General features: G+C 41.4%; 1 protein-coding gene across 1 annotated transcript in view; it reads left to right on the top strand.

The window, feature by feature from the left end:
• The first annotated feature begins 453 nt into the window (after positions 1-453).
• Positions 454-23313, top strand: part of UVRAG (UV radiation resistance associated) — a 97879-nt gene continuing 75019 nt past the window's right edge. Inside the window, exons 1-3 of the mRNA XM_068930738.1 lie at positions 454-694; positions 19431-19548; positions 20953-20987. Coding sequence (XP_068786839.1) covers positions 614-694; positions 19431-19548; positions 20953-20987 — 234 coding nt within the window. The 5' untranslated portion in view covers positions 454-613. The remainder of the gene's footprint in view (positions 695-19430; positions 19549-20952; positions 20988-23313) is intronic.

Here is a 23313-nt window from a genome sequence, read left to right as displayed (position 1 = left end):
CGCCATAAGGCCGAGGTTTGCGGCCTGGCCCCATAGGCCGCGCCAGGCCGCTGCGCGGTTGCCATGGCGACAGCGCTACACTCTCCCCCCCCCGCACCCGCCCAGCAAAATATTTTCATCCCACCACGTGATAATAACAGCTTTTCCCCCCCCCCCACCTCCCAGCACGTGACGGGAGGATAAGCCGCGTCAATCACGGCCGCCGCCACCCAATCACCAGCCGCTCCTTCGGGCGCCGTCCCGCCTTCCGGAAGTCGGCGCACCAATCCGCGCCAGGCCCGGTGCCAACGGTTTGACAGAGGCGGCGGAGAGGAAAAACGATTGGCGTCTCTTCCTACCAATAGCGCCTCAGAGGCACCGCCCGCAGTCCCGCCTGGATGGAGAGCGGGCCAATGAGCGGGCGGGCAGCTCCTCCCCCCCCCCGCCCGTCCGCGCTCCCTCCCCCCCACCCCCGCCCCCCCAGCACTGCGGTAATATGGCTCCGTAGCGAGCGGCTCCGGGTCGGTGCTGCTGCCGCCATTAACCCCTGGGTGCCCGGCGGCGGCGGGTCGGGGGCAGGGGCGCTGATGCGCAGCGCCTGCAGCCGCTGCCCGGCCGGTGACCTGCCGTGAGGATGAGCTCGGCCGCCGGCCCCGCCGCCTTGCCTGCGGGCTCCGCCACCCGGGCCTTGCATGTGGAGCTGCCCTCGCAGCAGGTACGGCCGGGGCCGGGCGGCCCTGAGGCGGCAGCCGGCGGCTCCCTGGGCGGGGGGGAGTTGTCGGTGTGAGGGGCCGGGAGCGGGGCCTCGCTGAAGGGGGCGGAGGGGGCACGGCTGAGGTGAAGGAAGGGTCCTTGAGGCCATGCAGGGAAGGCTCCTGGTGGAGTGGGGGGTTGAGCACCTTTTTTTTTCGGGTGGTGGAGAAGAGGGGAGGGTGAGGCCCCCTTTGCCTGGGGGGCGGTGGGCTCTGTCCCCTTTCCCCGAGGGTGACTTTCCCTTTCCCAGAGCAGCTCTTGCCATACCCGTAGAGTTACTGTGTGTAAATGGAATTTGGGGAGTTGTGGCGTCTTTTCCTCCTGTGGATAAGCTGGCTTTAAGCTTGGGTAACTCTGAGGGGGCTGGAGCAGCTGAGGAGCCCACTCCTCCTCTTTTTGTCTGTTATTGGGGTTTGGGGATGAGCATGGATAAAACGTGCAGTGCTTTCTGAAAGGTGGAGAAACGTTCCCTCTCCATCACATCCTTCCTTTGGATAACTCTGTTTTTCCTGTTTGCTGATATTTGGCTTCTGATTTACTGGGCAGCTGTCCTGCTTACATGAGTGTTTTGATTTTTGGAGAGCGTTATGAACAAGGTTAAGTGAGGTAGTGTAGGCTCTGTGTGAAAAAGTTTAGCAATCTGTATCGAACTTAAGTCTATGCCCTTTCTCCTCTTGAATGCAGTGCCTTTTATTGTACAGTTCTAGTCGACTTAAAAAAGCAAACAGTGATGATGGGGAATAATTACTTAGGAAACGTATGCTTTTCTTCTGGTATACCGTAAGATATGAGTCTGCACTTGAAATTTGGGTTCAGTGCCTCGGTGCAATTGATGTTGTTATGAAGTAGACAAGTGTTTTGAGTTGCTTTGCTACTTGCTTCCAGGTTTGAAACTGAAGAGCTGTCACAGAAAATCAATGGATGTCCACTTGGAGTGAAGAGATAACTGGTCCTGGGATAAGCTAGTCTTACCAGCCTGTCACTTAGGGAAAAAGCGGGGAATGGAGATGGCCGCTGGCCTTGAACAGTGGAAGTATTGTCCCTAATTTCAGAGCAAGTGCTCGTTCTAAAACGTGAACCAGTTCTGTGTAAATGAATATAAACCTAAGTACCGCATCAGATGAACTTTATAAGGAGGTGTGGACTGTTCAGGAGTATGGCCTTCTCTGTGCTGAGCTTTTTCGTTTCAGTCTGTCCCAAGCTTGTGCAAGAACCAAGTAAATTCTGCAAATAAAAGTTTTTGTTATTAGTCATTGTATTTAATTTGTGAAAGGAAACCAGAACAGAACCTTTTTTTTTTTTTTTTTGCAGGAACAGAAACTTTTGTGGGAGTTTGTAGGAGCAGAAACTGAATCATCAGTTAACAGGATATTCTAGACAAGTAAATATTTAGGGTTATGTAGGACACTTGCATGGTTGCGGCAGAAATGTTAATTGTAGCAAGTGTAAGCTCGTAACAGTCTGGAGTATTGTTCTGCTGTGTGCTCCGCAAGTGTAAGGACCATGCGCTGAAGTGTCTGTATGCTATTGTCAGTGTCTGCAGTTAAATCAAGAAGCTCTGAAACTACAGTCTGATGTGTTAATAACAAATCATCGTATTTTGCTGTATTACCCAAGCTTCAAGTCTTTAAGAATTGCAAAACATCTCACCTTCAAGGGGCTGTCACCCTGCAGATGTTTTACTTTCCTCAAAAGCTGCAGAGAGTATCAATGAAAGCATTGGAGTTTGAGCTTCCTGGCACATTCACTTTTATTTTAATGTAGGAGTGTAATCTTGACTCTAGTCCTAGATCATATCTTGCTCAGCTTTTCATATTCTTTCTTATGGAAACAAGAAATAAAATGGAAAAGTCATTCTGGTGTATGTGCCACTTGCATAATGCAAAAATCTGGTTGATCTGAGCATGGTGCTACATCATGCAAGGTAATTGTTTTCTACCTGCTAGCACAGAACCCAGCTCAATGATTTGTTTTAGCAGGCAGTTTCCTTTAGAACACCCAGTGCTGCAGTTTTTTCTGGATAAAGATGAGTGTAATGATGGTCTTGAGTCATGGTTATAAATCCCTCAAAAGAACAGATTCTCAAATGTGAATTTAAGGTGAGTGCTTTTAATAACTGAAGTCCTGAAGCTGTAACTTGGGCTTAGTCTAAATTTAATTGTGCCAGTGTAATTCAATGAGTAGAAAACAAAGCACCTCTTAGTGACATAGTTCCAAGAGTGAAAAGCCATGTCGGAATCATAAAATAGGGGTTAAGAGACCTCTGGAGATCATCTGGTCCCTGCTCGAGCAGGGTCAGCTACTCCAGATTGCCTGGGACAGTGTCCAGTCAGGTTTTGAGCATCTCCAAGGATGGAGACTCCAAGCCTCTTTGAGCAACCTGTTCCAGTTCTACTGTTAACCCCCTCCACAGTCAAAGTTGTTTTATTTTGCTCAAGTAGAATTTCCCGTGTTTTGGTTTGTCCCCGTTGCCTCTCTTCCTAAATGTTTCGCAAGTGTGACCACACTTGCGTTAGTCTTCATGACTAACCTATTCCTTAACTTGTTCGTTGATGGCAGGACGACGGGGCTTAAGAATGTCTTTTGTGGATGCATCCTATGCTTTAAGTGGATGAATTGAGGAAATATTTATAAAGAAATGCATCTGGTTAATCCTGATTTATATCCCTAAGTAATTGTGGCAAAATGTCATTTTCTCTTGCTGGAAGAATGGGTCTAACAGAACTGAAAATGGCTCCTGAAACAGCTGCATTTTAAAAGCAGAGATTCTTTAGCATTATCGCTTGTTAGTTGCTGTAGGCAATGAAAGCCAAGAGTGTCATGATAACTTATCTTATTGATATATAAAAGCTCAAAACAAGCTTTTCAGTCCTGTCATTGTAAGCAGCTGAAATGAAGGGTGGTAGTGGGGAATCTTTCAGGCTCTTACTGTCCATCTGGAAAGGTTTGAACAAAAAAATGCATTGAGAGCCAGTCACACTGCAGTCAAATGATCTGTTGAATGTTACCGTGCTAATTATTGATCAAAATAGATGTTTCATACATCTATTAATCTAGAGTTAAAAAAGCCCCTCTTTATAAATTCCAGCACCAGTGCTTCCAGCACTTAAAACTTATTTTTCCTCATGGTGAAATTGAGAAGCTTTTACTATCAGTTTCAGCATTAGAGAGAATGAAGCTTTTAATGAACTGTGAGGTAGTATTTGAAGACCTGCAAGCTTGGACTTGAACTGGGTGTGCTATTGTGTATGAACAGCTGTGCTGAAGTGCAGTTTGTAGTGAGCGATTAGGGAGTTATTTTAAAAAGTATATTTTTTTCCTCCTTACAACTTCCAATAAAGGACAGTTTGGATCAGCGTGGATTGACAGTTGGCTGGTGGGCAGGATCTGGCATGTGGGATGCTTTTGTCTGGTTAACTCTTCTATTGCAAGAGAGAAGGGAGGCAAGTTGTTTACATAGCAAATGTGGGAACTTGCTATTCAGGCTACTTCTTGTCCATCTTGACAGACTGGTGACCAGTGATGGTGGTGGCAGCAGCTACCACTGCTAGATGATGTGGTATATACTGAGAGGAAGGGAAAGAACAGCTGTTTGCATTTGTGCATTGGACTGTTGATTTGGGGCATCCACTCAGGTACATGCCCAGAGTCTGAAGCATACAGCATACCTCTTGTCTAGGTTGTTTACTAGGACATGAATAAGCTATAGATATAGTTGGGGCTTTTTTAGGGTGCATTGGGAAATATTAGTCAGAAGTAGGGGACTAGAACTAGTCTAGAAAATGACAAGACATATCCCCTGCTACTGTATTGTCGTAGATTACAGAAGAAAAGCAAACAGACCCCAATGTAAACTCTGGTATGGTAAGCAAATGCTGTCATATATGTAACAGCTTAGCACTTCTGAGACTTAGTTGGGTGGTTGTAAAGTGATATTTCAATAGCTCGTTCCCAAGGGATTTAACTGTGCACCAACAGCAGGAGGAAAGCTCATCAGCTATTTGAATTTGCCATCTGTATTTGCTAGTTAAGCTAAAAAGTTAGGACTGCTCGTGTTCCTATGTTCCACTGGCCTGACTGATGATCAGCAGCAAGGAGCTTTTGAAATTTATCTATGACTGTTGCTCCCAAATTATAGGGGAAAGGCAATAAGTGATGTGCGTAAGGCATTATCCTAAAATGGGGCTACAGAAGGTTTCCATCCCTAAGAATACTTGCTTTTCCCACAGGAAACTTTGGCCTCTGGAGTTATATTGTTGATACTCTGGTATAAGAAACTTTCTGCTCTCTGGAGATAGCCTGGGTAATGGGGAAAAAAACTAAGTATTTTAGATACTAGGGGATACGTTTGGAGCTGTGTGCAGAGCTAGCTCTTTTCCATTAGAGGTTTTAATTTCAACTCAATGCCAATCAATCAAATGTCAGTATGTCCTGTGTAGTGATATGGTGGGTGGGTGTGCGAGATGACTTAGCCAAACACTTTGTATATATTGCACTTTGTATATTTTGAGGGTTACGATGGGGGAGATAGGAGAGAAGCTCTGGCGCATTGGACTCCCTGCCAAGAAGGGGAGATGTGCAGTGTGTGTCGTTATGCACGGCTGTGAATAGTGTTAGTCCCAAGCCTGTGTAACTAATATCTTTTAGCTCATACAAGCCTTCTGTCAGTTAGTAAAAGTCTCTGCAGCGAGGAGTAGTGATGAGTTTTCAGCCACAAAGGTCAGAAGCAGGTGTTTTAAGGCAGAGCATAAGAACAGAGCAAACATTTTCCCATGAATATTCTCTAGTCTCCATTTGCTTTCAGAATGGGTTTCGTAAGGGGCTAGTGTGCAGAACCAGGTGGTGGTTGGTGGGATTCACTAGCCCAAAAGCAATGCTTTGCAAATGTGGCTCCCGTGGCTTCTGCACTAGCTTAACTCTGGAAGTAGTTTAGCCCCAATAGCATGGGAGGGAGCCTTGTGATAAGCGCAAGAGGCTTAAACGTGTTCTGTGATGAGCCATGTGAGGCTTCCTTGCGCTCTGAAGTGCCGCAAAGTGCAGAGCATCAGATTTGTTTGTACTCGCTACTGATGCAGACTTGTCAGACCAGATACAGGTTTAGTTTCATAAAATGCATGTGAGCGTTTCTAGTAGCCAGGTAAAACTAGCATATGTCCAGCATATGTTTGCTCCGTTTCCACCACCACTTGAAAGCAATTGGTTATCCCTGTCTTAAACCTGTTTGGCAGAGTAGGGACCTTGATTTTGAATACTGAAGATGAAAATATTATTTAGGAATTGAAAAATTTCTCTCAGCCAAAGAAAGATCTGGAGCAGACCCCAGAGTAGTGGAAAGAAAGTCCCCACAAATCTGCTTTCAATATGAGACCACATTGTCATATTTACCTGCCTCAAACTTTGCTGGTCTATAGTAGAAAGATATTGAATTCGAAGACTGCAAAGGTCCCTCCTGGTCCTATAATCTTATCCTGTGGTCCTTCCTTTAAAGAAGTTGAAAGACGATGATTAAGATCTGAATGTCTTATCAGTGACTATGGTATTAAAGATTGTGCTGTAAAATTTCCTATATGAGAAGTCTCTCTGCTGAGCTACGTTAAAAGCCTATGTACACGAAGATTTTAAGAGTCTTTGAGCTTTTGAGATATTAGTAATTGTACAGGTATAATATACACACCTCAAATTTACTGTTTGAACACAGGATGCCAAAGAATGGAAGTCATGGCTGAAGTGCACTTTAAAGAAAAAGAGGCTTTTCTTTTGCCTTCAACAAATAAAAGTACTTCTAGATTCCCATACTAAATCTAGCCATATATTGATTTGTTACTTTCAACTGCTGAAAATAATCAAATACCAAATAGGTATATATTTTAATGCTTGACATAGCAGAAGTGACCAAAGTAGAATAATGTGAAAACAGACTGACTCTTAAATTTTACTTCCTCTTTCCTACTAAATATGTTAGGGGAAATCTGAATAGCAGAAAGTGTCATATTTGAATAATGCTTTCACTTCTCTTTGACATACATAGTACTTAGCTGGGAGGGAAATACTGCTTAGGTAAAACAGCAAGAAAGAAAATTCATTGTCAATATAGTGATCATATAACAACAGTTTCTCCAGCTATATCAGTATCTAGCATTTGATATAGATAAATGCCAGTTAGGAGGAGATACAGTTGTTGAAGGTACTGTAAAACTAATTGTAGCCCAGAATGTTTGCTCTTAATCTGGGGCTCGATTTTTTCCTCTCTACAGTGCACTTTCCTTTCTATCTAAGGAGCGCAAGTGTGTTTTGCAAACTGAATGATCTGTAGAGGTATTGTATCGTGACTGTTTTGTCAGAAAACTGTAGCAATGGATTTTTTTGATGCTTTTGTCAAGGGATATGTGGGGGTTCAGAAAATATTCTTGGTTAGGTGGTGGTAATGTCCTGATACTTGGTAGCTAAAGACTCATGCTGTCTGTGAAGACAGGCTTACTAGTCTGCCCTTGGTTTGTTATCCAGTAAAATGGTTAACCTTCATATGCTTCAGGATATTAGCATATGTTTTCTGTTTCTGTGACACAGAGTATATTTCAAATCAAGTGATTTTTTTTTTTAAAGTCAAAGGTGTTTTTGCTTTGGTTTTGTTGATGCTTGATTCCATAAGGCTCTGTTTACTTTTTGGGTCTTCCTTCTGTGCACCTTCTTGTTTTCTGTTCCTAAATTGTTGTGCTCAGGTGATTTTTACTGCTAATATAGACTAATGTTCTGTTGCCCAAGGTGGTCTTAAGAGGCTTAAGGGAATTCTGTATTGTTAATGAGGTGGGACTTGCACCCATGTTCTCTCTCTTTTAACCCATGGTATAATTCCCCTGTTGCATCAGAGAAACGGTTATGCTTTAGTTTGTTCATTTGCAGGGGAGTGAATCTTTATTTAGACAAACTAAGAGGAAAATATCCTTCACTAGGGAAAGACAGTATTTCTGGCTTCTTAAAGGTCTCTTAAAGGTAGAAATACTGTATAACTAGTTCCTTATTATTTATACCTCAACTACCTTGCAAGATGGGCTTTATCTGGCTAATGGTGAATGTTTGTAGGTTTTCCTTAACCTTCTTAGAGCAATTTTATAGGGTGTGCTGACAGGTTTTATTCTTCAGAATTCTGTTGTATTTGCTCGCTTGCTCGGTCTGTCACTCTTGAGTGTTACAGTGACCATAACTAAACACAGCTGTTGATAGAATAGGCAGAAAGAAGATTGGCCTGACTCTACATAGTCTTGCATTTTTGCTTTCGAGTCCTTCCTAGTCATATTACATTTAAGTGAATCATATGCTTTGAGGCTTGTTTTGTCATACCTTACCAGCTTTCTTGTGTTTGTATCCTAAGATTGAATGGCCACGTCTTCTGTACCTGTCCCTACCTCATTTTTGTTGTTACGGGTTCTTTTAGTCTTTCTGCAGTGACAGGCACAAATCAAGTTTGGAAGGAAGGATTAGGATGCAGGTTACAGTAGCGAAAATAAAAATGTAAATGCTGGGGGCTTACACTGAATATCAGTTTTGGTCTTGGTTGTCTTGTTGATTTTGAACTGTGAAGAAGTGTTCTAGTTTTGCTACTTGTGATTATGATTTATTAAGAAAGGATTTCTTGCTCCTCGTGAACAGTTCCTAGCTATTTGGATCCTTGCTCTGAGGTAGAACTTGGATTCTGAGTTGCTCTGCAGTATAAATTATCTACTTAGTGAGGAAAGGTCTTGGTGGATTAGCTAGTAAGAGAAGGTGCAAGGCAGGACAGACCACGCTACCTTTTAAGAGTAATGTGTAGCCATTACATACCCAGCTCTTTTATTTGTTTTGATACTGGTGTTGCTATTTTCATTAGCATTAGGGGAGCGTGTTGTGCCATTGACTTGTTTGGTAGACAAAACATAGCACTGACTTCATACACTGTGTTTCTTCAACTCCAGTTTGAACTAATAAAGGGCTCTTTCACATTCCAAGTATAAATATTCTCTAGCTACTTTTAAATGGGCCATGTCAAATACAGAGATGTTCCTTATTCTTCCTCTTTTGTTTTCGCGCTGTATGAGTTATGAAAGACTTTATCTTTTGGACAACTTCTTTGGTATGCTAACTGTCCTTTCCTCGTTGAAACTCTCACTGCAGTACAGCAATGGAGGAAATGTGTCAGAATATGAATGGATTGGAAACCATTATCTTGTCTTAGCCATAAAGCTTTCACCTGAACATGTTAAGGGGAGTTCTGTCAAACTTCCAAAAGCCTTTCAGGTGCTCGTAAGTGTTAAGGAAAGGAAGCAGCTTGATTTAGGAAATGGATCATATTTCTAATCAGTGTTGTAACTGAAATGTAGTTGTAAACAAACATTGACAATTAGGCATTCATGAAAAATCTCAACAAGTTGGCCCACGTTGATGAAAGTAGTTAGATTTTTCTTATGGTCAGTTAGTCTGGGTTAAATCACACTGCACAGATTCAGTATGTCTCATTCCTTACATCAGGTCTTCAGGAATGTAGGATAAGTGTTATATGTTTGTGCGTGTTACATTTTTACGAAAAAAATGCTGTAAAATTCCTAAAGTAAATCTCTGTAGCTGTTTTTGGCCTCAAATATGATTCATTGCTGGCATCACTCCTTAAAAATGGTTGCCAAAAAGTAGCTAAATGTTGATTTAGCTAATATAAGTTACTGAACTGCTCTTGAATCCCATTCCCTGATGTGAGGGAGTCTGGATACGAAAGGAGTGCAATCTACGAAGAGATGCGTAAGCTGCTTGTTGATCTAATGATGGTTCTGTAGCTTTGAGGGCCTTGCTGTCTTCAGGTGCATGGTGAAAGGATGTTAGAATAGAATCCCAAAAGTCCTTTATGGTGTATCCTATGAAACTGCATATCAAGTGCTTTTGCTTTACTTCTGAAGTAGATCTGAGATCATTTCAATGTGCGATTCTCTTGACTCTGAGATATACCGAAAGCTGAACGGTGGAAAACGGATGTTTCATTGCAAAACGTCTAAATAAATCTTCCTAGCAAGTATGTAAATCGGTGTATGAGTACTTTCTTACCTTTTCGAAAGGACTGTAAACAGTGGTTTCAAGTAACAATGCATCTGCTTAGTAGCTAAATTCCCCCCTGTATGTTCCTTTGCTATGAAAGGCCTTGTGTACTGCAGCAAACTAGACCCAGACCTTCTGTGAAGTTCCCTTTTTGACACTAAGAGTATCCACCTGAAAACTAAGGCAGTTGAAAGTTTATCTGAGATTGCATTAAATTTGATTTAACACTTGACTTTCAGGAACTCGGGTCACATGCTTGCTACTCAATACTCAGAGTGGTACAGGTATGTGAAAGCAGGTAGTATAGTGAAAATTTGAGGAAGTAGGAATTTTTGATATTGAGGGATAGAACCATACTATGATAATTTATTATGCTCGTTTTGTCTAAATACTGTTGATATTTTGATGGACTTTCTTAAAAATCGTAAATGCTATAGTTCATAATCGTTATGGATTTTTTTATTATTAAACTACAAGGTACACAGAGCCCTGTGTTTTCAGTGACTTAATTATGGCTAGTATTCAGAGAACCAAATAGCTGACCTTCTTGCAAGCTTAGTTCAGGGAAGTTTGAAACAGCCACAGGTGCTGTAATAACATATTTGTGTTGCTAACTAATCTTTGCACCCTGCTTTAGTGCTAAAATAGCTGAAAGGATTTTGCACAAATTCTTCCGGAGCCACCATGGGTCATAAAGCAAGCAAGGAAGCTTTCAGTCCAAGATGTGAAAGCTATGTAAAATCAGAATATGTACCAGCTTGCATAAAGGTCAGAGTTGATCTTAACTGTAAAAGGATTTATGGAATATTGAAAACAACCAGGAGGGCAGAGACAGTCTGAGATGGCAGCTAAAGAACACCACTGGTGCTTATGTTAAAAACTCTGTCCTGGTAGGTAGCACACTAAACTATAATAATAGTTAAGTAAGGAGAATTGATACTGGAGCTGTAGACAGTGTAGATAGTGTTGAAAGTCTAGTACAGTATGTCTGGAGGAAAACTGATTATTCTTCTGGTGATCAGGCTACTGTGAGAACCCTAAGTGGTGAGCTGCTTTTGGCAAATCAGGGCTTTTCAAGTCACTTTTGCAAATTTATACTTTGCTTGTATAAGAAGGCTTCCCAGCCTTGTTGCACTGGTCATTTACATAGTACGAGTATGAAGAGTAAATGAAAAGTATAGGTTGTGTACCCCCCACCCTCCTACACACTGGTCCTTTGAATTGGAAAGGCTCTCTTGAACTCTTATGGTGTCTTGCATTTTATATGGGTTATATTGGATGTTACCAGGAATAATTTGATAGCAACACCAAGCACTGGGAGGAGAAAATTTTTTTCCAATCTGACCACTGGTTTTATCAAAGTAAAACTTATTCCCTGCCAATTACAGTGAAACTTCCTATTGGAAGATGAATTCAACCTCATTAACTTGTATAAAAATTAGGAGACTATTCCAACAGAAGAACATTCTTTGAAGGAGGGGGCTATACGATAGCTAGCATCTTGAATGGCATTTGCTGGAAGGAACTAAGTAGTGGTATTTGAGGGGTACACAGGCTTAACTGAGGTGGCTAGTAGTACATGCAACCTGCGAGTCTTCTATCATAACACTTTTGTAGCTTTACCTTTAACCTTTAGAGTGTGTGTTTGTTGTTTGTAATTTTTTTAATAAAATGGAGCTTCAGTCCTAACTGAGGTGTTGATTTAAATATTATGAATATTTAGCAGGCTTTCAGAACTTGAACCAGGGATTCCAGTGGTCAAACACTGCAAGAAAACTGCTGCAAGTTCTGACAAGATGAAGCATTACTGACCTTAACCTAAAACTTACGTAGAGAGAAGAATAGTGAAGACTTGCTCAACTGAACTGCAACCTGAAAGTAGCTCAAGACAGTGTAATGGTTCTCTGCTGCCAAAACGAGAGGCTGCTTCTCCTGCGCCTGGCAGTGTGGTCTCACTGCTTGCCTTGCTTGAGCTGAGAGATGCTCCTGGGATACCTTTGCAAATTGATTTAACATGTCAAAGTGCCAGTGTTGAATAGTCTTGCTGAAAGAGCTGGTGCTAGAGAGTGCAAACCATGCAACTGCGGGAGAGGGTGTAGGAGGGAAAAGTGGGGCAAAAAGAGAAGCAAGACCTCCCTCTCTTCCCAGAAGACAGCCGGTAGATCAACTCAGATGTTAATAAAATGGCAACCTCCATGTTGCTTAGCCGTTACCTTTATTAATGGCCTGAGCTTCCTAATTCATGGAGCCTGAGCTAGTGGTGTGGTAGATCAGTAATACAGATAGAAAAATGACGTTTAATGACCTTTAACTGTGTGTGTGTGTGTGTGTGTATATATATATATATATATATTTATATATTTCCCCCTAGGTCATCAGATTATTAGAGAATAACAAAGTGGTTAAGATGAAACAGGAGTCAACTTTCCATTCTTGGTTTTGGTACACATTGTGACCTTGAACAAATTATGAAATTCCATGAATTTTTTTAGGTGGTTATAGGTAGTTATTCTTGTCTTTGTGGTACCATGAGACCAATCCAGAGCTTATGCTACAACAGGACCCTCCTTTACTTCCTCACCTCCTTCCATCTTCTGATAAATTATTCTTTACCCCCACCCTTCAATCCTCACGGTGATTTCATTCAGGGTACTAGGTTGCTACAATTAACACAGCAAAACAAAGTGAGTAGCTTGGTCATTTTAGTTTCCCAGATCCGCTTCCCCAGAGGGAAACAGAGTAGTGTCTGATCAGTTTAAGCTGTCATGGAGCTGCAGTGTTAAAAGCCAGTCTTTGTTCCTCCATGCTTCTGCCCACCCTTCCCTGCTTCTGTGGTGGGCAGAAGTGTTTGTGCAGCCTTGTGATGAGCTAGCTGAACTGGAGAAACTGAAGCTGATTTAAAACTAACTTTCATTTTCCCCATTTTAACTTGGGTAAATTCTGACCCTTGGCATGAGACTGCACAAATGCCTATGATGATGCAAGAAAAAGTTGCCCAGAGGTCGGAACAAGTGACTAAATGCATAAAGTGATATTTTAGGCAGAGATGCTGAAAGCTTGTGGTATGAGGAAAGCTTACGGTGTTTGAGGAGCTGAAATGTGAAGGGACTGGACAGTTTGTCCTCTGTACCTCAGAACGCTTGGTAGACTCTGAAGATTTGTGGGATCATCTAATAAAAACGCAAAGTATTAACAAGAATCTGATCAAAATACTTTCTTCTGTAGCAGCCTGACTTGTTTATGGCCTGTGGTAAATCTGGAAAGATTCCCAGAAAGTCATTGAATGGGAACACTAGATACATTAAACAACTGATAATAGTTCTTCAGAATGAGGAAAACTGAGTGCTTTTTTACATAAAAAGACCCCTGACTTTTGAGAGAATCTGATCATTACTGTGCATAGAAAGTTGTAGCAGTTATGTCTAGACACAGCTTTTTTGAATCCCAGGAAGCCGGTTCTGTGGCTGTAGAAGTAAGTGGTGAAGTCTAATGGTAGGCTCTCCTCTTCTGATATAACCTACAGCTTTCGTGGTCAGCCTCTGTATATATCTTTGTAACAGAGGCATGTTTATAATCTATGATATCTTTACCTCTGTAACAAACTGTAAATGCAAGCTACAGCTCAAGATTCCTTTTAGGAAAAGAATGACCTCCCCCCCCAGCGTGCGGTCACTTTAAAGGTAGGAGGAAACACTAATTTCCTTCACGTAGGCTAATGTGGAGTTCTATGAAGTAGTTACTTATTCTCAGCTACCACTTAGACTGGTAGTTAAATCAAACGATAACAAGGTCTACCTTGTAATTTCACTGCCCAGTTGGCTTTCTTGGGAAGTGCAGTGGACTAGGACGGTTGTGGTAATCAAAATAACTTGTGTTACACAGCCCTTAGAATTAGCTGTTCAACTTGCTCTGCTGCTGAGCAGTGGTCCCAATGCACCATCGTTCAGGCAGCGTGTACTATGTTCAGAGCTCTTGGCAAAGCTATCATTTTTGCGTATCAGAGTTCACCTAAATCAATGCTCTGCTGAAATGCAACTTTTGCAATAAGCCATCTTATTAAGATGTCTAATATAGCGTCTGAGATCTTCAGTACTGTGCTGCTGATAAACTACCAACTGTCAGAGGAGATAAGTGAGTGAGGATTATCTGTACTCATCTGCATATTTTGCTTATCTTCTTAAGAATGTGAATCCTAAACTATCAGCTTGTGGATGTAGCTGGCCTGTTCTAAATCATGTGACTGATGAGGCTGCCAAAACTTTTATCACTTTTTTTAAGCACTCATTGTATTTTGATTTTTTTTAAACCAGGCTTTTTCAAACAGCTGTTCTTGTTGTAGAACACCTCATCCGTAAGAGATCATTCCTTGTGATGGACCTTTTTTGATGTTGTAATATAAAGAGAAAAGAGAGCACAGATGCTGAAACTTGTATCTAACTAAAGGAACTACTTTTTCCCACTTCACCTGGATGAAAGATAAAATGGAAGAGCTCAGGATTGTTTGCAGCTATTACTGAGTTTTCATTTTATTCAATGTCGGATGCAATAGGTGACTTTTAGATGAAGGATTGCTTTTGAGATTTGAGATGTACTAATTCCTCATTGTGAACTGTTTTTCACTGTGCCTGTAGAAGTGCAATGCTGTAGCTCAACACATATTTTAATATGACAATTTCATTGAGGCAGTCTTGGCTATTTCTGGCTGCTTGTTGCTGGGCTGTTGCCTCTCTTTCATTAGCACAGCTGTTCATATAGCCATGAACTGTATTGAGGAAGTGATCTGGGAAAACTAACCAGCCAAAAAAAAAAAGAGGTGGCTAGTTTTCATCCAGATCAGTTCCCTACTGTGGTTCACTGAGCAGCTGCACAGAATGCTCGTGGTGGCCCAAATGGGGTGGGCAATGCAGCAGCGTGGATAGGCAGTGAGAGTTGGCAGGAGGGTGAGGTTCGGCTGTGCCGGTGATGATTGAACTACAACACGGTGTTTTGACTTTTCAGTGTATTACTTATTCTAACCTGATAAGTGAAAAAGATACAAAGTATATAGGAGGTGACACTTAACAAGAGGTTTGAAAATTCCTTTGAAATATTGCTTATTCTTTGTCCTAGAACAGCCTCAAGCCCTCAGTGAAGAATTTGAGCCTTTGAATTGTCTTTTGAATTTGCCTTCAGAGCTCATGGTCTCCTGGCTAAAGCTAATTATCTTTGGTCAGGAGAGGTTAATTAGCTCTGAATGCTGCCTCGGTAGATCTACGCTCTGAAAGAATTTGAATTATGATGTCAAGGACAATGTAGTAGGCAAAGTTTCTTTTCAGGATCCAAGCTCCTCCCTCCTCATGACTTCATACTAAGGAACATGGACAATAAATTTGTCTGTGTAATTGGAACTTTTTTCCCTGCCCATCAGCTTGGCTAAAAGGACAAGCAATGGGACAGAAGAAGGGAGGAGAATAATGAAGGCTAAGTTGGAGATTTAAGTGTACATTCATTACATGCTGCATGTCAAGATTTGAAGAGTGTTATGATCTTGCAACCCTAAATTTAACATTAGTCTTCCAACTGGATTGTAAGGAGTGAGACTTTAGACTTCAGGAAAAAAAATCAAGACTTTGAAGGGTGCAAAGAAGTTACAAACCATGGAGACGAGGACTCAGCTCTGGTCTCCAGTACGTGGGCATAGGTTATGACGGTCTAGAGTTTTTTGGTTTTTTTTTTTTTCCCCAAACCTCATTCAGTATGGTAAAAGAGGAGAAACTTGTTTGACGCTGCTTGAGGATTACTTCGTTGTAATGGACTACTTAAACCAGTCACACAATTAGTTTGCAATCCTAATAGCATCTGGAGAAAATTGACCCTCTTTGTTACATTCTGTGGGCTATTCTTCTTAGCTTATAATTTAAAAAGAAAAAAAATAGCAGAGGACTGAGGATGATAGATGTTTGACTTGCATGAATGCTACTAAAGTTAATTAAATAAGAGATTGCATAAAACCAGTGAACCACTTTGTTAGGCAGTCCAATGTATGTTCAAAACAATTTCTTAAGGTTTATTCTGGTCAAGAAGTTGCTCTTAAAGGCTAGCAAGAGCACATAGCTTTAAGATTAGACTTGAAATAACGTATAAGGTGTATGCCTTTTTTAACTGAAGCTTAATCTTTTTGTTGACATTCTTAATATGCGTTTCTGACCAAATTAAGACCATGTAGTGCTGCAATTAAGCCTTTTTAGAAAATTTTATCTTGCGTATATGTACTAGTATGTCGGTTTCCTGTGATGTATCTGAGCATCCCGTCTCAAGCTCTGTTGTCATAGCCTAGTTTAAAAATAGACTTTGCAGGAGTGAGTTTGAAGCTTATACTCAAGTGGAGATTGAAGCTTATACCCAAGTGGTTATAGGAGTGTGTCACATCAATAGGAATTTAATATCCCTCTTACATGAGTGTTCCTTTTTGTGAAGATGGGCCAAACTAGGATTTTATGACAGTTTCAAAGTGTCATGTTATGCTTCTGAACCAGATGAGGGCCTTTCAGCTCTCCTTGAAAATATTTTTGGACAAACTGCAAGCAGGTGAGTTGTCTTTTGGTTTTGAAAGCATTTAAAATTGTCTTTTTGTCAATGAGAAAGAGTTTCTTCTGAAGTGGATCCAGACGTACGAGTTAACAAGGTTTTGGGGAAAATATGCCTTAAAGTATTATAGAAGGATATGTTAAACCAGTTTTGAGGAATATAAGTGGTTTGTGGTGATCCTAAAAAGCATAGGGAGCCATTTGTCAACATCCCTATGTTAGATGGGAGAAATGCTTGTAGGCTGAGGGATTAATTGGGATAATGGACTTTGTAGTATAATACTGAAGGATTTGGTGAAAATTGTATGTATGTGAAGTGGCAGCTTGCCAGATGCTTAGTTCACTATAGTCTGTTTTTAAACCTGTGTACTCTTAAAATAAGAACCAAAGCTAAGCAGTATTTTAAGAGTGACAGGGCAGACCAACAAGATTTTGTTAACTGTCTTGTTAAAGAGTTAAATTTAACAATAAGTTAGTATGGATCAGTATTTGCTCGAGGTAAAGGGACTCTTGTGCTGTGAAACTAAGGATTTTCACAGAATCACAGAATGGCCAAGGTTGGAAGGGACCTCTGGAGCTGAAGCAGGGTCCTCTAGAGCACGTTGACCAGGATCGTGTCCAGGCAGGTTTTGAATATCTCCAGGGAAGGAGACTCCACTACCTCTCTGGGCAACCTGTGCCAGTGCTCTGTCACCCCCTCAGGAAAGTTTCTGCTCATATTCAGACAGACCTGCCTGAGTTTCAGTTTGTACCCATTGCCTCTTGTCCTGTCGCTGGGCACCACGGAAAAGAGTCTGGCCCCATCTTCTTGACACCCTCCCTTTAGATACTTGCACACATTGATGAGATCGCCTTTCAGTCTTCTCTTCCTCCAGGCTAAACAGGCCTGTCTCTCTCAGCCTTTCCTCACAGGAGAGATGCTCCAATCCCCTCATTGTCTTTGTAGCCCTTTGTTGGACTCCCTCCAGTAGTGCCATGGCTCTCTTGGACTGGGGAGCCCAGGACACTACTCCAGGTGAGGCCTCCCCAGGGCTGAGGAGAGGGGCAGGATCACCTCCCTCGACCTGCTGGCAACACTCTGCCTAATGCAGCCCAGGATCCCCTTGGCCGCCTTGGCCCCAAGGGCACACTGCTGGCTCATGCTCAACTTGTTGTCCACCAGGACTCCCAGGTCCTTCTCTGCAGAGCTGCTTCCCAGCAGGTCAACGCCCAGCCTGTCCTGGTGCCCGGGGATATTCCTGCCCAGGTGCAGGACCTTGCCCTTGCCTTTGTTGAACTTCCTGAGGTTCCTCTCTGCCCAGCTCTCCAGCCCGTCCAGGTTCCTCTGAATGGCAGCACAGCCCTCTGGTGTGTCAGCCACTCCTTCCAGTTTAGTATCATCAGCAAACTTGCTGAGGGTGCACTCTGTGCCTTCCTCCAGGTCATGGATGAATACATTGATGAATACAAGACTGGACCCAGTACTGCCCCCTGGGGGACACTGCTAGCTACAGGCCTCCCACTAGACTTTCTGCCACTGACCACAACCCTCTGAGCTCTGCCATGCAGCTAGTTCTCAATCCGCCTCACTGTCCACTCATCCAGCCCGCGCTTCCTGAGCTTACCTATGAGGATGTGATGGGAGAGAGTGTCCAAAGCCTTGCTGAAGTCCAGGTAGACAGCATGTGTTCCTCTGCTCTCATCTACCCAGCCAGTCATTCCATCAGAGAAGGCTATCATGTTGGGTAAGCATGATTTTGCCCTTTGGTGAATCCATGCTGACTCCTCCTGATCACCTTCTTGTCCTCCATGTGCTTAGTGAGGACCTCCAGGAGGAGCTGTTCCATCACCTTTGCAGGGGTGGAGGTGAGGCTGACAGGCCTGTAGTTTCCTGGCTCCTCCTCCTTGCCCTTTCGGAAGACTGGGGTGACATTGGCTTTCTTCCAGTCCTCCGGCACCTCTCCTGATCTCCAGGACCTTTCCAAGATGATGGAGAGTGGCCTAGCGATAACATCCGCCAGCTCCCTCAGCACTCGTGGGTGCATCCCATCGGGGCCCATGGATTTGTGGATGTCAGGTTTGCCCAAACAATCTCTAACTCGGTCCTCCTCGAGCAAGGGAGAGTCTTCCTTTCTCCAAACTTTCTCTCTTGTCTCCAGGGTCTGGGATTTTAGTCACAGTTATGTAAGTTTTTTTGGAAATGGAGAGAGAGGCAAGAAAATCTGACAACTTCTGTTCAAGATACAGGTATTGTAGCAGTCTAACGTAGAATTGGAGTTGAATGAAGTCACTTGAAGAAATAATTTTAACAACATATTCTAATATACTCAAATAACAGAGCACTTTAAGGCCAGAATTTTAAAAATGAAGTACCATTTCACTGTATTGAATCTGAAAGGAAAAGGTTCAGTTATCCAAACTGAAGACAGCTGACAGACTAAGAGAAACTTCCTACTATTTTGCGGGGAGAGGAGCTTCAGCAGAAATCTCAGTTTCACTATACTATTATTTTTCTCTGTACCTCTGGATATATCTTGTGTGCACATGCACATTTATTTAAGGATATAGCAGCAGTGGGAAACTTGGCTTAGTCAGTTACATATAGGTCTAGATTAGATGATGATTTATTCTGAAATTTTTGTCCAGTAATGTTCATTAAAAATATTTTAAGTTTCATAATCTTTCAGATAGGCTACTGCTGCATACCTGGGTGTTCTTGTTGTGGCTGGATGCTAAAAGCATCATTTCATTACTGGAAACTGCCTGAGCAGAGGGATGGTTTAGACATATGTATGGAATAAAAATTATGTGCAGCAAATTAATAAAAATAACTTCTCTTGTATCAGTGTTGCCTAACCTGAATTTATAGGTGCTAGTTGCTGCTTGTCCAGTCAGTTTATTCTGACTTTGAATGCTTATTTTTCACACTAGCTTTCTGCCAAAAAAGGATGTATGTGGTGATGTAATTTTTTTTTTTTTTAAGATACTGATGCTTTGGAAACTGTTAAAATGCTTTAATATAAAAAAAACAAACTGAAAAGGGTCAATTTTGGTCTAAAAGTTCTTTAAACTATGCAGGTTTTTTCTTATTTCTAGCGTCGACTTCGTCATCTGCGGAATATTGCTGCACGTAATATCATCAATAAGAATGGTTATCGCCTTTTGGATACTTACTTCACTCTTCACTTGTGTGATAACGCCAAAATATACAAAGGTAAAATAGGCTTGCTATCAACTTTTTCCCCAGTTGCATCATAATAATTCAAAAACCTAATTGTCTGTCCTTCACTGCCCTACTATTCTGCTGCCACTATTTGCATAAGCTATTCTAACAGCGGAAAGGAGCTCTTCAGTTTCCTGAAGCTTCTGAAGTCCTTCAGTAGTAGGAGACATTGTATTTGGTTGTTATATCTCACTTCTCTCTTCTGCCTTGCTTTCTACTGCAATCTATACTTTATTGTGGAGAGACGTTATTTAAAATAAGTTTTTATGCTCTTTTTAAGATTACTACCTGTTACAGCTTTGTGAATGAATTTTGTTGCTTCTAAATTTTATTTTCGGCTAGCGTAATTGAAACTTGCTTGTTTAAGGTCATTATTTTCAAAGGGTAAGAATATATAACTTGAGCTCACTACCTGCACTTTCCTGTGGGGGTTGGTTGAGCCTGGAATTTACTACCTCTGCAGTGTTTGGTGCAAGGGGATCTTCTGTGTTCTGGAAAAATTGGTCTCTCTTCAAACAAATCCTGCTTGTGTGTTGTCCCATGGTAAACAGACCTACCCAGGTAGGTGTGTTAAATACCTCCCCAAGTGGTGGGAGTAAACTAAGGCTCCTATGCCTGTTGAGTTAGATGAAGCTGAGCTGCGTTACAGAGGTCATCGTACCGTATCAATATCATATGTGCTCTGCCAGAATGTAGTGCACTTCCTCATTATCTTTACCTTGCATTCTTATTCTGTTTTTCTGAATGCATTTAAAGCTCTGTCAAAGCTTTTCCCCTGGTATTTGGCACTTAACACAGATTTTGGAGAAAACGTGTGTTCCAGGCTCTAATACTGCCTACCTAAAGACTTCAAAATCTTATTTTGGCTGGAAAAGCTAAGGTCCGCGTGTCAGTTGTTACTTATTTCCATTTAAATACAGGCTTCTTGGTAACTCTGAGGTCATTCAGTTGTTCGCTTTCTAAGCCTCTGAAACAGGTTACCCTTGCTCTTCAGGAAAGTAGTGCAATTAGTCTGTCCATCATGCCGTACTTTTCCAGGAAGCTGTCGTGGGACAAACTAGTCACTTTGCAAATGTCAGTCAAATATTGTAAAGTAATGAGACACATTCTTTTTCTCAGCAATCAAACTCTCAGTAATTCATGAGGACAGTGTTGGGTGTAAAAATGAAATGCTCAATTTAAGTAATGACTTCTAATAATTAAATATCAATGAGTATTTCTGGTCAAAAAGATAACAGCATTTTCAAGTCTTTTTTGAATTTAGTTCCTGACAGAATAGTTCCACTGCCTTTCATCTTTCGTGAATGTTATTATTTTAGCTTTCTGTATTTCTAATGTTAAGATTAGTGTCAGTGTTCATGCTAATCTAAAGGTTTTGTACTCATTTTTCTTTAGAATTTTATAAGAGTGAAGTGATCAAGAATTCTCTGGTAAGTTATTTGAATACACACTTTTAAAAAACAGTATTTCCAATTTGTTTCAATATGTTGATTTCGCAGTTGAATGCTATATCTATTACATGTGTATTTCCACTCTTCAGTTTTTGTTAGGAAAATGAGCATCGTGCTCCCTTCCTTTTGAGGGCCCTTTCGTGAGGGTTGAAATAACTGTTTGAATTACTGAATAGCAGAAATGCATGTTTGTTTTGATTGCTGTGGAGCAATGGTCCGTTGGTACCACTGCTGATGGGACTCAACACTCCAAGGGCATGGCATTTTCCTGTGTGGAAAACCATTCAGCGCTCAGGTTAAGCTTTACGATATGTATCCCTTTTAAGCACTGAGAACAGTAAATTGGCAACGTAACTTTAGCAGGATTTTTTTACTAGTCTCATTTAAAACTTTTAGTATCAGAATTATATGCATCATAACTAAGGATTATTTACAGGTTCACCTTTTTTGCTCGTGTTGGCAAGAGAGGCAGCAGCTTTTTAAAGCGTGTACTTTTTAAAGTTGTTTCTTCAAGGAGCACTTGCATGTCATTTTGCTGGGAGTACAGATTCATTAGAAATGTGCGCAGAGCAGTTTTGCAACCTTGGTGTAGAAGCAGAGGCACCAGGTGCAACGCCCCAAAGAAAGGGAGAGCTGAACAGTGTTGCAGTATTCTTTGAACATCATCTTTTGTAGGTGAATGCTAAGGAATATTTACCCACGTATGCAAACATGCATGTTCTTTGAGGACATAATAGTTTTAAGAAGTTTCAATGACTAGAGTTTCTTGAAGTTTCTAAACTGTCCAGTTCAGATCGGTGAAAGGACCAGACCAGAAAAAATGGTTTATTACAACTGAGAAGGGGTAGGTTCTTTTGTTGTGGTAGTAGGATGTTGTAGGTGTTGGGCAAGGGAGTCTGAAAACCTGCTAAACAGACTTTTTAGTCAGATGTCAGCGAAACAGAACTGCACCATTTATAGTATGTGTTTTTGGGGGGGTACCAGCAGGTTTTGAAAACTTCCTGAATGGAGGAAAACACTCTACATCTGCGAGGCTGTTAACTTGTGCAAACTTACATTGCTTGAGACTTCAGGATTTTGAGTTCTGTTTACTGTCAAGCAGAAAAATTATTAACAGAGAGGATATCCAACCAAAGGAGATGTGAGATGGAATGACAAAATCTGTATTTAAAAATGTTGCAGTCTTGTACAAATTCCGTTTTAATGTCCTGGTATTCTTGTGTCTAAGTAGCTACCAAGTATCTTTTCTCCTTATGAAAATTTAAGTGCCTGGCGAGCAATTCCTTTTGTAATACTTAATGGATAACTTTCCCCTCTCCCTTCTTTTTAGAGGCATATTATTCTGACTTACCTAATACCTTAAAATTGCCTAATACTTACCTAATACCAGTGCAGAGGTGCTTGGCCTGTTCCAAGCTGCTTAAGCAATAGAATGAAAGGCTTATTCTTTCATGGTGGTCCGACTGTGGAATTGTGTGTTCCTACAGTTCCCTTTCATTTTGGAGGAGTTACTGTTTCTATGCCCGTATAGAGAAAGGGAGGGTGGGATGGATTAGTGTTTTTCCATTATCTGCATGTGGATACCCTGTGGTTTACGACCTGTGGAAATCCAGAAATTAGTGTCAGGCTCTTGCCGCTGGTAAAGTCAATTCAAATTGACTTGGTTGGTTTGCAGCTTGGGCCACTTGCTGCAGTTTCCTTCAAGTCTTGGTTGTAATATGTTATCAGAGGTAAGTCAAAGTTCTTGGAATGTTTGGTGCATTGCAAATCTGAGTTCTGCTAGAATACAATTTTCATAGTTTAACTTAATATATGCTGCTGCTATAAAGCTGAGATAAGTCTGATTTCTTACACTGAAGAGGAGATTTTAGGAACAGCATTTGAGGATTGTCATCAGCATCAGTAAAGGAAGAGAAGAGTGTGAACTTAGTATTAGGGAGCAGATCTGAGTTTCTAAATTAACTTTTATTATGTAAACTATACATCAAAGTATAATGTGAAAGGAAATGTTGCTTCCAGTGTCTTAATTTAAAACTTCCTGGTTTGGCTAAACTCACTTAGTGAAGTAATTCTTGTAATGGAAGGAAGCAGAACTCTCTCTGAGTTTCAGAAGTACTTTACAGCATGTAATGTGCAACCCAGGAGTTGTCCTTAGAAAAGAGAATAGTGAAGTCACAGAGCTTGTTGGCTTCAACTCTGTGTAAACCCTGACAAGGCTCATGTTCATCATGCTTAAATTTTTTGATCTTTGTTTGATGCAAGCCTTCCTACTTTCTGTAACCTACTACATATTAAGACTCCTTTC

Source organism: Struthio camelus, chromosome 1, assembly GCF_040807025.1.
Source record: "Struthio camelus isolate bStrCam1 chromosome 1, bStrCam1.hap1, whole genome shotgun sequence".
Taxonomy (NCBI): domain Eukaryota; kingdom Metazoa; phylum Chordata; class Aves; order Struthioniformes; family Struthionidae; genus Struthio; species Struthio camelus.
Note: the sequence above shows the minus strand (reverse complement) of the source record. Positions and strands in the feature narration are given on the sequence as shown.